This window comes from Sycon ciliatum, chromosome 4 (genome assembly GCF_964019385.1).
Source record: "Sycon ciliatum chromosome 4, ocSycCili1.1, whole genome shotgun sequence".
Lineage (NCBI taxonomy): Eukaryota > Metazoa > Porifera > Calcarea > Leucosolenida > Sycettidae > Sycon > Sycon ciliatum.
Genome location: NC_088646.1, coordinates 20,087,311 through 20,103,453, shown reverse-complemented (window position 1 = coordinate 20,103,453; position 16,143 = coordinate 20,087,311). Strand labels below are relative to the sequence as shown.

The 16,143-nt window shown below is 48.0% G+C and overlaps 2 protein-coding genes across 2 annotated transcripts in view; one reads left to right on the top strand and one right to left on the bottom strand.

Moving 5' to 3' along the window:
- The first annotated feature begins 577 nt into the window (after window positions 1-577).
- On the top strand, window positions 578-12,254 carry LOC135814910 (mucin-19-like). Its single transcript, XM_065328109.1, has 12 exons — window positions 578-941; window positions 1,070-1,149; window positions 2,742-2,813; window positions 3,490-3,579; window positions 4,240-4,392; window positions 5,441-5,531; window positions 5,879-5,916; window positions 6,893-8,149; window positions 8,777-9,025; window positions 9,860-9,871; window positions 10,096-10,473; window positions 11,185-12,254. Exons 1-12 carry the CDS (start codon window positions 869-871, stop codon window positions 11,206-11,208), a joined length of 2,517 nt encoding a protein of 838 aa, XP_065184181.1. The 5' UTR covers window positions 578-868; the 3' UTR covers window positions 11,209-12,254.
- Window positions 12,255-12,391: 137 nt separating this feature from the next.
- LOC135814911 (phenylalanine--tRNA ligase alpha subunit-like) overlaps window positions 12,392-16,143 on the bottom strand; it is a 9,515-nt gene continuing 5,763 nt past the window's right edge. Inside the window, exons 8-13 of the mRNA XM_065328110.1 lie at window positions 16,135-16,143; window positions 14,548-14,647; window positions 13,926-14,094; window positions 13,527-13,604; window positions 13,141-13,255; window positions 12,392-12,824 (exon numbers count right to left, since the gene is read on the bottom strand). The exon at window positions 16,135-16,143 is cut by the window's right edge and continues 76 nt beyond it. Coding sequence (XP_065184182.1) covers window positions 12,713-12,824; window positions 13,141-13,255; window positions 13,527-13,604; window positions 13,926-14,094; window positions 14,548-14,647; window positions 16,135-16,143 — 583 coding nt within the window. The 3' untranslated portion in view covers window positions 12,392-12,712. The remainder of the gene's footprint in view (window positions 12,825-13,140; window positions 13,256-13,526; window positions 13,605-13,925; window positions 14,095-14,547; window positions 14,648-16,134) is intronic.

Below are 16,143 nucleotides of genomic sequence, written 5' to 3'. Positions count from 1 at the left end.
AGACTCTACGATCGATAGCTCCACACAATCACAACGACACAAGATTCACAATCATGGTCTTCTACTAGTACAGTCTCCAGATCCACGACGCAGAACAGTCAGTGCAAAGACCTCGTAACTAATTACTTTACTTCTTATATGTAATATTATTAGATCTGATCTACTTTTCACACAAGAAAACCAAACACTCGCATCGCTACACATACGTACATGTCCAGGTGCTGCAATATTCGATGAGTAGATCTAGGATAAGTAGAGCGGAAGTCTGGGGAAGCAAGCTCCCAAGATCCTGGCTGCTGTGCTTTTCCTGCTCACCGATTTACTGCACTCCGGCTTCGCCTACACTACAGACTACACTAGTGACAGTCGAGTCAGTCACCATGGTCACTGCACTAGCCCAATGGCATTGCCATGCGGGCAATGCTTGCAAAATAATGCAAGCTTGCTGCGACGACGCTGCGCTGGCCTGGCGCTGTCACTAGCACTCACAGCTCAATGTCAATGCAATGAAGTGTCACCAGGTCACACTCTCAGTCCAACACAGTTACACACTACACAGTCCTGCATCTGGCCTGGCTAGGCTGTATTCTGTGCACACGGCCACATGGACAGGGAGCGTGCGTGATTATGACTTGCGACTTGCTGGCAACACGGGAAACGCTTTGGATTTGAGACATTGGGCTAACGTTTCGTTACGAGGTCTCGTTTGCCCTAAATAATTAGCGTTCTTCTTTGCCTTGAACTTCTTTGTTCGTTTTCGTCCGTCGTCACTTTGGTATTGCCCACGAGAATGCTGTAATTGTCTTATTTACACAAGCAGTAGTGCTAGTGGTGAAGTGGAGAGGAGTGCTGCGCGAAACGCCCAGCCATGGCTACCACCCTTCGAAAAACCCTTTTCAACTCGGTGAGAGCTGGTTCTGGCGCGCAGTCGGCCGATAGAGGTGGGTCTTGCTATGTGAATGATGCCGTCCTTACAGGCTATTGAGATCTGCGAAGGCAACAAAAGACAAAAAATTCCCCGCACATGTGACACTCACGTCGGTGTCTTCTCCTCTCGTGTGTGATCAAGGGAAAGAAATTAACACCCAGCAGGTATCTTCCATTGCTGATGAAGACTTCAGCGGCAAAGGCGTGGACTTGAACGTCAAGGTATGTATGTTTGAGATGTTTCGGATAAGTCTCTCGCTTCGTAGCTATCGAGTATCGGTTACGCCCTGGGTTTTAGTGATATTATCGTACATAACATATGTGCCGTATTTTTGCTATGCCCGCATGCGCTGCAGAATCTGCACTACCCGACGTGACTTGTGGAGTCCAGCGTCTCAAAAATTATTACCGCTGGCGGAAGCCATAGCAGCTTGTTTCTTGCGTTGCGAGCAGTCGCATTAGTCACTATGTTTAGACTATAAATATGGGGATGGCAAATGTTAGTAATTGCATTAGCAAGACATAGCCATTGTTCGTAAACAGACCCATGGGAGTATCACCAAGTGGTGCAGCTCCTAAATGACCTACGTTAGTCGTTAGATAATTATTGTGTGGCGTCTGAAATCGGAAGGGCTAATGTTTTCCACAATATGTGCACGTTGTGCAATACATGTGAAGAAGTATCAATAAACTTAAAATGCTCTAAAAGTCTAAAGGGAGTGGGGTGCAACGTGTGATCTGTATTACTATTGCTGGTTCTATCTCAGTGACAATTTAGCTCAAATTTTATCATGAGTGTGAACATGAAAACTTGATAACTTGCATCCAGGAAAACGTCGGAATGAAATTCAGACTCAGGCTGAGCATTGTATGGGAAAGTTTCAAGTGTCTGCACACAGAATTTAGTAATAGTAGCGTTTGATTCATCTCTGCATATCGGTGGTGATTGGGGGGGGGGGGGGGTAAAGGCTAGACAAGCTGATGGATATGTCTGCGTGCTTCCGACTGCCTGTGTATAATGGTACAATCTTCTCGGAGAAGAATGCTACCACCCAATTCAGCCTTTCATGGGGCCAAGCTTAACACTCACTGTTGGCAAGTGTTATTGTTAAAAAAAATAACACTCACCATTGAACAGTGAGGATCGCAACAGCTATTGCATTGCATGACGAACGAATTGCGTATGGTTGGACAGCTCCACACAGCCCGCCCAAGAGGCTCATCTGTATGGCGCCACCAACGTTACGTTGAATGTGAATTAGACTTTTATCATGGAAAGTGTATTCACTTGGCTACGCTACCTTGCTCCAGCTTGGTCCGAGGCAGCCGAATCATGAACCAACGTCTTACCAACGTCTTATCAAACCCCGTTTCCGGTTGTAGCGGAACGAAGAGGAAATGTCAATGAGTTCAGCTAAGGTCTAGTATCATCATCAGCTTAGCTGAAATGTGCTAGCCTCGTTTGCAGCAGGATGTAGTGGATAGGCGTGAGTAGCTGGCACAATATCATCTACAGCACAACCTGTGTGTGCCAGACCCTGTACCAAGCGGAATCCTGTATTGACCGGACGAATGTCCATGCACCAAAGTGCTGTGGATCGAACGTGCATCCCTGGATCAAGCGGAATCCTGTCATATCAGGACAGTTTCCGCTGCACAGAAGGCGCTCAGTCGGGCAGGTTTTACTGTACCTGTTCCCGTCAGTGGTGTATGCTGACGTAGGACAATGTCCACGTAGTGTACCAGATACTCTTCTTCAGTGAGGTCCCTAAGTCATGCCAGTGCTTTGTGTTATGTTTTCATCACTACTTTAGTACTATGGCCGCACTGAGATGTCGAAGCCCCGCGGTGACAAGTTGGCACATAATGCAATGCACGAACTGAAGGTATGGGCACTGCTGTTATGTAGGTGTTGGTATGTTGTGGTTCTGTGCTGAAGGTAAAACTGGATTTGCAGGCTAGTCCCATCTCGGTGTGTGTGTGTGTGTGTGTGTGTGTGTGTGTGTGTGTGTGTGTGCGTGTGCGTGCGTGCTTGTGTGCGTGTGTGTGTGTGTGTGTGTGTGTGTGTGTGTGCGTGTGTTTGCGTGTGTGCATGTGCATGCCTGAAGGGTTGCCTGCCTCGGTATCATGCATCCATGTGCATGTGTGGAGGATTGGGGTGCTATGGTCAGGGCTAGAGAGACCATTTGCCCATCAGACAAGTGACCCGGTGGTTTCAACCACTGAAAGTTTGTGTCATTCACTGTGACAAGTTAGTCCAAGGTAATTGGGACAATGCATAGGCAGCGATGAGTAACTTTGAAAGAAGTTCTAAAAAGCTAATTGTTACACTGTTCTGGTCAGCAAATTGCTGGATACAGACATTACTCACGGTTGGGTGTATATGCACAGTATTCTGGTTGGAAAAGTCATAATTGTATGTGTGCCACTGTGCGTGTCCACGCATATGCGTATGGTGCCCGCCTGTTTACACCTGTCTACCCACATTCGTGTGTGTGTGTGTGTGTGTGTGCGTGTGTGTGTGTGTGTGTGTGTACATACACGTGCATTCTGAATATGCAGCATCAGTTGGCAGCTACCTCTGGTCACAAGCAGCGCGTCACGATGAACCTCAGCATGTTTGGAGTGGCACTGTTCGACGACAAACGCTCGGTACGTCCTGATTGGTGTTGAGCGTTAGCACTTCTTTCAGAATTTCTAGTCTCTCTCTCTCTCTCTCTCTCTCTCTCTCTCTCTCTCTCTCTCGTTCGAACTCAGGGGTATTGCTTGTAGAGCCCTCATTTCATCTCCAGACCAGTGCGGTACATCTCATGCTTTAAAGTTGGGAGTGATAATAATCCACGTGACGGTGCTATAAACCTGGAAAAGACTGTGTATTGGCTGTCATAGAGTCTTGGAAGCAATCATGATGCCGCTGCATGTACTATTCCTGTACTGGATTCATGCATGCACCACCCACTTTCCCACTGCTGATTGCCTCAGGCGTTGTCACTGTCTCCACATCACAGTTGTATCATTGCCACATGTGTGTGGCTGTCACCAATTGATCTCAGTCCCCAGGGTGTAGTGTCCAGCCAGTCACCCGTGTACTAGCATCTGTGTGTGGGGGGGGGGAGTGTATGTGTGCGTGCACGTGTATGCGGGAGGCATGTGTGTGTGTGTGGGGGGGGGGGGGGCATGTGTGTGTGTGTGTGTGTGTGTGTGTATTTGTGCATGCGTAGACGCAAGTCATTGGTAACCAATGTGTGCCAGCATTCAATGCCTATTAGACTGACCATTTGCAGTGTTCACTTTGCCTTTGTACCACTGTAGAAAGAGATTGCACGGCATGCGGTCAAGGCAATCTCATTCATGACCATCGACCCGGATGATACAAAGGTGTTTGCCTATATCGCTGCCGAGGGGCCAAATGAGCAGAATCCAACGCGAATCTTTCGCCTTTACTGCTTCAAGTCTGAAAAACAGGTATACACTGCAGTACATATAGGAGCTTGGAGGGGTGTTGTGAGCCACTGCTACGGTAAATGCCTTCGTGGCCAGTGCTAGTGTGTGAAGACAGCTCCCGAGATGATAATACCGTATGTGTAGCATAGTGCAGTGTGGAATCAGGCTGTAGCTGTATGATATACCATATGTGTAGTATATAGTGCAGTGTGGAATCAGGCTGTAGCTGTATGATGCGGTCTATGCCATGCAGACGCACTGTGCCGGCGGATTGGGTGCTGGGTGTGAAAACACTGTGAATCCCGCCGCACGTACACTTTCTTTTCTTTTCTTCGTAAAATAGGAATAATGGGTTCTTTCTTGGTTAGTTCTGACTGCATGTCGTTGATCACTAGTGCATAGCAGATGTGGCTATGCACCCAGTCACCAGTCACCCAAGTCTCTCACTCCTACTCAAGTTCTGTGCATTGCAGCTTATCCGCTCTGGTATGTTTTTCGGCTCTGGTTTCATAGTCGCGGTGTGGTCCTAACTCTCCACATGTATGTAATCACCCTGCTCCTGCATGGCCTTGCTCTGATGTCACAGTATGTAATTACCCTGCCCCTGCATGGCCTTGCTCTGATGTCACAGTATGTAATTACCCTGCTCCTGCATGGCCTTGCTCTGATGTCACAGTATGTAATTACCCTGCCCCTGCATGGCCTTGCTCTGATGTCACAGTATGTAATTACCCTGCCCCTGCATGGCCTTGCTCTGATGTCACAGTATGTAATTACCCTGCTCCTGCATGGCCTTGCTCTGATGTCACAGTATGTAATTACCCTGCCCCTGCATGGCCTTGCTCTGATGTCACAGTATGTAATTACCCTGCTCCTGCATGGCCTTGCTCTGATGTCACAGTATGTAATTACCCTGCTCCTGCATGGCCTTGCTCTGATGTCACAGTATGTAATTACCCTGCTCCTGCATGGCCTTGCTCTGATGTCACAGTATGTACTACCACAGAAGATCAACCTGCTACTTAGTACTTGTGCTCGTGGCCTTGTACTGCTGAATGTGTCTGTGTAGACTCCGCTCATCACCAAGAGCCTGATGCGCGTGTTCAAGCTGGCGCAGGCGGAGAAGGAGCGGAAGGGAGGATCCGTGAAGGACCGCGGTGGTAAGATGGCACGGCGACCAGTCGCTAATGGCAATGCGTACAGTGTATTTTCCGGTGTATTAGCCGGTGGACTACATTTCTGATTTCAAAGGTCCTAGTGGTCGGCTTAGACAGGTTTCACTCTACGTGTTCACTGCTATTTCCTTTTGTGGTAGATTCTGTCTTCTATTACGATGGCATATTTAGTTCTATTTTTCCTTTCAAACTCTTGGCCTGTTGGCAAAGGAGGGTCAAGAAGAAATCAAAAGTGCCCAGGCCTGAGGGATGCACATTGTGTACTTTGTCAATAGTATCATCATTGGTGTTTTCAACACTGTTCTCTCCTTGCTCTCGTCTGCCAAATGCAGGCTCACAACTGTCAAGAAAAGGAACCACCAAAAACTCGGTACGTTCACTCACTGCACAGTTACTGCTTGGCTTGCTTCCGGTGTTGGCAATGTAGATATTTCTACATGTATTGCTGAATAGCACTATGCGGTGTATGAATGAGCGATGGGAATCATCGAGGGTCAGATATGCAGAAGTGGTCTCTCATGGTCAGCCACTGAGAAGTGGCCGCCTTGCCTAAAAGATCTTCCTAGCAGGGATCACGAGTTCTATCCAGTGTTGGGTTTAGTGATTACTCTGTTTGGTTTTTTTTTTTTTAACTGCGAGGGTCATAACCATGCATTCCATGTAAATATCATTAGCATACTGAGATGTATGATGTGCTTGACGGCTATAACGTTTGGGCTGAATACGCATAGCATTAAAAATACTAATGGCTTTCTGATAACTTAAGTTATGGCATATTGGCTGTTCACTTGCATGGCTTGGTATGCAAGCGTCAGAGCCGCAGGGATTTGTATGTTGAATGATCATGCTGACTAATCCGCTGAAGTGTGTGTGTGTGTGTGTGTGTGTGTGTGTGTGTGTGTGTGTGTGTGTGTGTGTGTGTGTTTGTATGCATGCATGGGTATAATTATGATAAATGAGTACACTCTGTGGTCTCAGTGATGAATGTCTAAAAATAAAGTCAACGCCAGGCATTGAAACATTTTCTCATGCAATTCACAGAGGTCAGTTTTAATCATGATAATGGCTATAGAAAACAATGGACAATACCATGCATCGTGAGTAGCTGGTGTGAATAGGGTGAAGGGTTGCATGGAATGTTAAATGCATGCATGCAACACTGGTTATAGTGTGTCGTGCAATAGGCCTGTCCAAGGGTATGGGCCCTGTATGATTTTGTACAAACTAAGCCGGTGTCTGGAATGAGGTTAGACTGTGCTTGTGTCCTGCATGACACTGCATGATTGTATTAAATACTAATGTGCCTAATTCGTATGACATGATTGAAATCCTCTCATTCTTATCAGGACGCGGAATACGGCACGTCGACCGCTAGCAGTGCTAGCACTCCGGCACACACATTCTCACCAGCATCGCCCGCTAAGCCGCGCAACGAGCAGGGCCGTAAAGCCATGCTCGCCTCTGCACCCAACCTCATAGCCTCACCGTCTAAAAGCAGACCAGCCGCTGTGCGCTACTCGCCAGAGATGAAGTCCACGCAGTCGTCCTCCAGTTCTTCGCTATCACCGTCCTCGTCCATCAGTAGGAAACCTCGCAGTTCTAGCGAGGCTCAGCTCCATTCTGCTGCAACACCCACACTATCAGTACAGCGGCCACGGCGCCGTGCGTCCGGCTCCTCCGGCAATTCACTGCCAGGAACAGCGGACAGGCGCATGACCTTGCAGGAGCTGAGTGTGAGCGCGAATGACGTCCGCGACACGGATAGCGTTGCTGCCGCTGCCACCGTGTGCTCCACCGACGGTGTCGTGCGACCACAGAGCTGTGATATGAAGCCGGCCAGTGCTAGTGTGGAGCGCCCTCGTAGCTGCGATGCTCGGGCCAGAAGCCAGGATTTGCTGAACACCAGCGTAGGAAGTGACCTGATGTCGTTCAAGCCTGGCAGACCGGTGGAAGAAGCTGCGACATCAGCGTCCGAACCTGTGACGTACTTCCCACTGAACGTAGTGCTGAGCAGCCCTGAGTCAGAGCGACCCGTGGCTACACGGAATGACACTGGTTCGAATGACTTGCTAAACCCATGTGATCTGTTTGCCACGCCTAACACTCTCAACTTGCTTGGTGATATTCTACCGCCATCACCAGCACAGACGGCGGGTAGTTACCTTGCTGCTTCTAATGTCCCTGGTACTTCAGCGGCCTCACAGCACAATCACCTTCAAGGCACTCTGTCAGGTCATAGCTTGGCCTCGGTTTCGTCAGCGCACGATCGATCATTGCCGTTATCAGCCACAGGCAGCAGCGAGTCTCCTAGCCCCATCCTGGGCTCGCACAGCTACCGATCGCGCGCACGACCAGCTTCGCTCGCACACCGTCTTCTCTCGCCGTCAACGTCAGCATCTCGCACTGTGTCCTCTTCCCCCGCTGTGTCCTCGTCTCCCGCAGTGACGCCGGCGTCACTTACAGAGAGCCCCATGCTCGGGCAGATGGAAAGTCCGTTCGGCAGCACGGCATCGGTGCCCATCCAGTCGCAATGGGCCGTGTTTAAAGAGAACGCCGTCAAGGCTGGCTCCTGTGGCAATCTATTGGATAACTTCACAAGCCAGGTAGTGGTGTGCTACTGTGGTATTGTGCCGTGGTTGTGGTGACATGCCTGCCTGTCTGTTTGTCTCCCCGTGCATGTGTCGTTGGCATGTGTTTGCCAGATGTGCGTATATGTTTATGAAGTGTGTACCTTGGTGTACGTGCCGATGTGAGTGTGTGCAATGGTGAACCTATGCATTTCTTTGCTAAAATGACTAACAAAATTAACTCGTTCCCACTATGCATTGGCAGTGTGCTCTCTCGACGTCTGTTGCATGTATATTTGCTACTGCAGGTCTTGTTAATGTGTGTACTGTCCAGTGTTGCATGGGCGACCTTGATGCATGCTTGCTAATCATGCATACACACAGCAGCACCACGTTACTCTTGACTCTCTCAACCATGTGCATATGATCGGGGGTGGGGGTAGCAGCTAACAGGCGTATATTTCAGTCTGTTTCATGGCGTGACAAAGTGTGCCGCTGGGCTATATACTTATATTATTTTGATACGGAGTCTGGGTTTTACTTGCTACTTCGGCTGAAATAATCGTGTAGGCTTGTAGCTTGAGCTGCCTACCTTTTATGTACATGTACATGGCATGTGAACCACTTTTGATGATAGTATGATTGTGTGTATCCTTCGTTCAGCCCCTACCGCCATTGCCACCACCGGGCGAGGCGAAACCGACCGATGAGTCACCATACGCCACTCTGTCGTCCACTGTATCGCCCACGTTGGCCAAGACGCCCAGTAACCGCAACAGCCTGGCTCTGATCGATTTCAATATGGCCCAGGTGGAGCCTGCGGAGACAACGGCAGCACCTCCCGTGACGGAGGAGCAGGCGGCGCCATCCGCAAATCTCGACGCAGGAGACAGCACCTATGCGACAATAAACGTAGGTTCTGAAGCCGGTTTGGATGGATTGTGACCATCAGCTGCTGTGCATGCAGGGGTGATGGAGATACAGTCGAATGTCACTTATCCGACCACTTCGGGAATCAGGCATGTTGGATAACTGGATATGTTGGATAACTGATATCATTTTTATGTGCATTTATGGCTGGATTACACTGATTTATGTACACAATACCCAAATAATATTCATGCATATTCATGAATTGCTCCATGTACACATACATGTTAGCATACAGTCAACTTCGCTAATAACGACTGCGGATATAACGACAATTCGCGAATAACGACAGAATTTCCATGCCCAGAGCAAAGTCCCATCCAACTGTAATACATATAATGGGACTTCGGGTATAACGACACTTCGCGAATAAGGACACTTTTCTGATGCCCCGCCGAGTGTCGTTATACGCGAAGTTGACTGTACTTGACCACATCTACTTCAAGTAAATGCATATTACACCGTATAATATACACACAAAAAAAACAATTTTTTAAAAGAATTTTACTGTTGAGAGTCATAAAATTACCACTCCCGGGCTTGTCGGATAACCAATGACAATGTGCTCGGATAACTGGCGACCGGATAAGTGACATTCGACTGTACGTGTGTATCGAAGTTATGTATCTAGCTCTGGTGGTGATACGCACACTGTCATTCAGCATGAATAATGTGTGTGTGTGTGTGTGTGCGTGCGCGTGTGTGCATGCTTGTGTGTGCGTGTGCATGTACTTTTTGTGTGTGTTTGTATGCATGTTACCCACTTCCACCCATGGGTGTGGTGTTGTGTGGATGGAATCATTGACACTGCTACAGCGAGGGTCCAAGGTTAGTTTCTCCTGGCCAAGGTTTCTCGGTTGTTGGCAGGGGATGCATCCTATAAACGCTCTTTGTGCTGTCCAAATTGGATGCGTTTTCAATGTACACTTGTCTGTGTTCTGGAAAAAAAACATTTGTCGTGCTTTCCCCGCATCACTGCTATATGCATGCACTGTGCATTGACTCGGTATCATGTTTTTCACCGTGTACGTGTAATATGTGTATGTTTGCAGAGTAATTTCACGCTGGCGCAGTTTGGTCTCATCCTTGCTTCTATAAGCGACACGACTGCGCTTCCAGCACCCATCGGAGCACCGTTCATGGACGTCGCAAGCAACCCGTTTGAAGAGAGAAAGGTCGAGGTACGCTCCGAGATACCAGCGTCCACGTCGGGCCAAACCGTCCGCGCCTCGACCATCATGACGTTCGATCCCGTCTTCGGCACGACCGGCGGTGAGCAACAGCCCTCTGCTGACGGCTTTGAGACCGACTTTGCATCATTGGGGGCTGATCCCGCCGCTGCGGCCGATCCAGATTCACAGGTTTATGCCGTGCCTCGCTTCCCACCCATCCGTGCCGTCCTGGGAGATGATGAATGCGACACTGGGAGGGTAAGTATTAGCAGTGTGCAGGCTTGTGAATGTCATCAGATTGATGCATAGTGGTATGTCTAGACTGGTGTGTTGTCATTATGTATAGGCTTTGTTTTCATAGCTATGCTGGATGGCCAGTAGTGCTTGCCGTACGAACGTGTGATGCTGCGGGAAGAGTTCCGCGCATATGCAGCGGATCGAATAGGAGAACCCAGGGCCAATCACTTCGTGTTGCATGGCGTGGGTGCTGCGTGTACACTGTGGGGATTGATCCTCAGCACTGACAAAAGGCCACGGGGTGTGAATTATAGCGTACTTTCAAGCCAATTCTGCACTAACTACAATATACAGTGCGTCATCACACGTTTATACCGTAGTCGTTTCCGAGATGAAAAACAGAGGTGTCCTATTTGGTATGAGGTACGGGTGGCGGCACTTTGTGCTACAACGTTGGTACACGAATACGTATACTTGCCACCAGACATCACGGACTGCATGTGTTGGTACATGAATACGTATACTTGCCACCAGACATCACGGACTGCATGTGTTGGTACACGAATACGTATACTTGCCACCAGACATCACGGACTGCATGTGTTGGTACACGAATACGTATACTTGCCACCAGACATCACTGACTGCATGTGTTGGTACACAAATACGTATACTTGCCACCAGACATGACTGACTGCATGTTAGCATGCTCTTGTCTCTGTTTTCCTGCAGGACTCTGGTGCTTTGTTTAGTTGATTTCCACTTTCCATATGATCACCATCGTGATACAAGTGTTGTATCTGAATACTAATTAATATACTGACACCTCAACGCGATGCTTCGCCGTCCCAAAATTAATCACACTCTGCTGAGTGGAATGGACTATGATTCGTGGCAGCGCGCGCCTATGTTGCTGGTTTCACAACGTGATGAGCCACGATGGCGCAAGCAGCGCTTTCCTTTCCCACGCATTGGGAGCCGTTGCGCTGACTCTGATCACAGTACGGACGGTGTCTTCCACATGCCTGTTATGCTCTCCAGAGAGCATGTAGCTGCGTGTTGTAAGTTGTAACACTTGGTTAAACTTGATCATGTACACATCCTAGCTGACAGTATAGTACCTGCAAACAGAGGGCCATTGCAGAGGCCATTTATGCTCCTAACCGAGTCATGCATCTTATACTTATTTCAATTGTTGCTTGTGCTGGACAGTACATGAAACCCTATGATACGCTGACGCACACGCTGCTGCGTCTGCACAGCAATATCCCCAAACAGTAGCGATACGTTTGGCACCGAATTGACCAGAAACTGTCATCGCCACGACGACAGGCCATTCGCTAGTCACAGATGATAATGCTTACACTCTCAACTACGAGTACAATAAGTACAATGTTAACAGGCAGCGCTGGGCGCCACCTGCAGTGGGTTGTAATATATCAACGCAGTTCTAGAATAGGCTCCGGTCTTACATAACTATACTTGAAGATTTTCTCACAGTGAGCTCTCAGATTGTATCATGCAGTGACGCTATTGTATCATGCGGTGACGCTATTCGCTTTTTTTTAGTTCGCACTTGCATTCAAAACGTGCACTGGCGGGTACATGCGTGTGTCGGCCATGTTTACAACATGGATTCGTACACAATCATGCCCCGCCTAGCCTCCCTCATGCATCAGCCTGTGATATCGCGCTGTCTAGCGTGTTCCGTGTTATTATCTATTTTATGTTCTGCAGTGTTTTTGTTGCTGTGGTCCTGGATATACGTATTCTTTGTTCTCTACAAAAGCGTTCATGTCTTATCGGTGAGAGTGTAATCCTGCAGCAGTGCGTGCACTTGCATGGCACGTCGGCAATGCTGTGAAGGCCCGTGGGGCGGAAGCAGGTGCACACCCACGTAGATGGTAGAGTCTCTTCTGTCAAACGCACACGGGGAACGTACGGAAAATGCCATGTTTGCATAGCCATAATATTATTGTTTCCTAAGAAGATAGCGTTGGAAAATTAACTTAAAACATGTTCAGTTATCATGATGCCCACTAACCCGGGGCCATTAGTGTCTGCCAATGAATAACGTTATTACCTGGAAAATACCGTACATGTACACGGGCTTCAAAAGAAGAAAAAAAGTGTGTTAAGAACGAAATGGAAAGAAGCCAAGTGAAGCTAGCAGGTTTCCCATATTAGCCGACATGGGGACCGGTTTCAGACCGCGGTTGTAGAGAACGACGGACAGGCACGTGTTCTGAACTTACAGCGTTCAGCTTTCAGCGTCGATGAGGTAGATGGGTGCCTGCTGTACCATCTTCAGGTCGATCTTGTGGCCGACGAGATCACGAATGTTGTTGATCTTGTACTTGATCATGGTAGGCCTGCAACATGGAGAGCATCATCACCAAAGGGAAATGTTTAGCACTACCTACGACTCACAGCTCTAACCAGTAAAGCCAGCAAATAGACTACCGGTAACAGTTATTCTGACACCAACAAGCAACATGAAGAACAAGCTCTGCCAAGGTTGTCATATTTTATGCTACTTGCTAGCAATAACTGGCACAGGTTTTCTGCATATCGAATATTCTGAGCATGCTTCACAAATGCCTACTAGCCTTTGCTTGAATCCACACTAACTCGCACACCACAAGGGCACCATAAAGACGAAGCATAGATCCATGGCGCTGATCTTACCTTTCTAAGGACAGGCCCCATGCAATTACGGACACATCCTTCGGCAATCCCATCGGTAATAACATTTCCGGGCGGAAGATGCCGGAGTTACCGATCTCCACCCATTTTTGAAGACCTGCAGCAAAGAAACAGCCGTCATGACATTATACAAGATACTACAGCGGCGCCGTGCCTTGCATCCGTGCCTAGTGTTTGTAGGTCTGGAGATGCAGAGCACCATGAGCTAGATGAATCACGACACCTAGAATTCCTTGAGCAGCACAGTAACTGACATGCTTGGCCTACAGTGAGCATGAATGCACATGTGTATACACGATGTGCAATATAATACGAGTTTCAACATCACTGCCGATACGGCTCCTGGTGCTAACGTTAAACCGACTTACCATCATGGTAGCTGAACACCTCTAAGCTGGGCTCTGTGTAAGGGTTGTACGCCGGCTTGAAGCGCAGCTTTCGAATACCTAACACAGAACAAGAAGAACAACGTGGAGAGTAAGAGAGTTACGACCTATATGTATATGTACAAACAACCTTGCTACTACAGTACTGTACGTGTAGTATACTGACAGCCTGGGTGAAAGGCACACGTTCCACTGCAGTGATTTCTTAGTCCTTTTGTGCAGGTATGCCTTGCCGTTTCTACCATTTGAACAAAAATGCACGCACGCACACATGCACGCACGCACACACGCGCACATAAACACACACACGCACGCGCGCGCGCACACACACACACACACACACACACGGACAGGACACACACAAGACAGCACGGCACTGACCTAGCTTGTGGAAGAATTCACGCAGTATGCCCATCAGGTGACCAAGCGTCAGATTGCGGTCGGCAACGACACCTTCAATCTGATGGAACTCGGCTAAATGCGTAGCGTCCAGTGACTCATTTCTGAAGACACGGTCAATACTGAAGTACTTGGCTGGCTTGAACTCCGGCTAAGCAGGCACCAGGAAAAGTCACAAAACCACACAAGACACTTAAAAAAAACCCAGACAACATGCACTTGTTTACACCTCACAGCACTATGAGCTATGGCTGGTGTTCGTACCATGATGGTTTGTGGTTATCTTGTAAAAAATAAAATAAAATGCTATCACCGCCATGCCAGTCAATGCATGGTAAGAAGAAAACACATTCCCAACACCAAGACATGCCAACAAACTCAACTGCAGGTCCTCCAACCATTCACCCTGTCTAATGACAGTGGCTGAGAGTAAATAAAGATAGAACAGAAAGCACATCTAATCACACATGCCTGTAAAGACAAACATCACCTCCCCATGTCAAGTAGCAACAAGATTGATACGGTCAGGTCGAAGGGAGCGAAAAAGGTAAAACCCAAGCCCTACTGAGTACTGACAGAGTAGAACATAGCATCGTGTGTATACCTGTTGTGCTAGCTTGTAGAGCATGCGTGCACTGACTGCCGTTGTGTGAGTGCGCATCAGGTTCTTCTGAGCCTCCTCGATTTTCCACTGATAGCCATACCTGTCAGGAGTGCAGACAACATCACACACACGCACACGCACACACGCACATGCACACATACACACAGCATCAAACACAAAATCACAGAGCACATTTTTATCAAAAGACAGAACCGTGTAAGCCACGGCTGTTAGCTGCACTTGGATCGCGGCAACTTAGTTTTCTGCACGTGAACCATGAAAAATCAATGCATGCTCATGCATGTTCATGCATAACCAGTCAGCTGGCCTGCTCGCCCACGCATTTGACAGGTAACAATTCCATCAAATTTGAGATATCGCTTCGTTCTAAGTCTCAAAACAGTTCTAAAGTCACCAAACCACGCTGGTAATCAATGGCTATTCAATGTTAACATCTTCAGGAAGACTTCAGCCGTTTCCCGAGAGTTTGGGCATCGTTGCCGTTATTTTTCACGGTGTTCTTCTTCCTCCTGTCTGGAGCTGCAATTGCATCCTGGAATTATTTGAAAGGTATTTCGTGCGGGCTGTGGGGGGTTCCAACAGGCATAAACTGACATCGCTATTGGATAACTGGTAACTTTCACCCTTCAAGGAGGTAGAGCAATGAGAATTTTTTTGTGGCGGTCGTCCAATTTTTGTGGCGGTCGTGGCTGTATTTGTGCACTTCCAAGGCTTTCATTCTGCCTGATACTACTCTGTACTGTATGGGAATCGTTGTTTAGACACATGTAGCTGTCTTATTTGGTAGATCTGCTGTTTTCAATCACTTGGGACACTTTGTCTAGCCTATTTGTCTTTCGTTCGTGCCATCTATCAGTTTTGTGGGGTGCCTTGACCTGTATTTGTGAAGTTCTCGAGTAAAGACCCTAATTCTTGACTGGAGTCACGTCTTGAATTGAATTTGCTGCGTGAGCCCTCGTTCATGCAGTTGTACTTATCGTAATAGTCAATATCTGCTTGCTGGACGGACTAGCGGCTAGAATAGGGATGACCAAATGGTCCAAGTGTGTACTAGTACACGATTATTGTTTCCATCATCGTGAAATGCTCGTTGTGGAATTGCAGTCGTCTGCCTTTGGCACTGAGGACATGAGGAGAGTTGATTGTTACTTCTGCTCAGCAATGAAGCGATCATCAGCTCTCTTTGTTCTAATTATTGAGAGGACATACCGGCATCGCAATCAAGTAAAGATTAGGCAAACCTCGCCAACCTCCAAAGAGAGTCGAAGATATTTTCTCCAAATGCAAAGACGATCTTTGTGAGTTTGTGACTTGCATTTGCGTGCATACATGAGCAAGTCACGGACCACGGCACGTGCGCGGTTACCATGCCATCTCGAACCGACGCCATCTTTCTAAGTTGCCGCTTCTTGACAGCCGTGAAGCATATATCACGACTTGGTGTTTTGCAATGGACATGAGATGTGTTCCCCGAGCAGAAAGACTGTACAACTACACAGGTATTACAGCTCAATGCACCGTTAACCGCTACAATGCCAACACATTCTTATTGCTTGCTATGCTTACCCTTGAGAG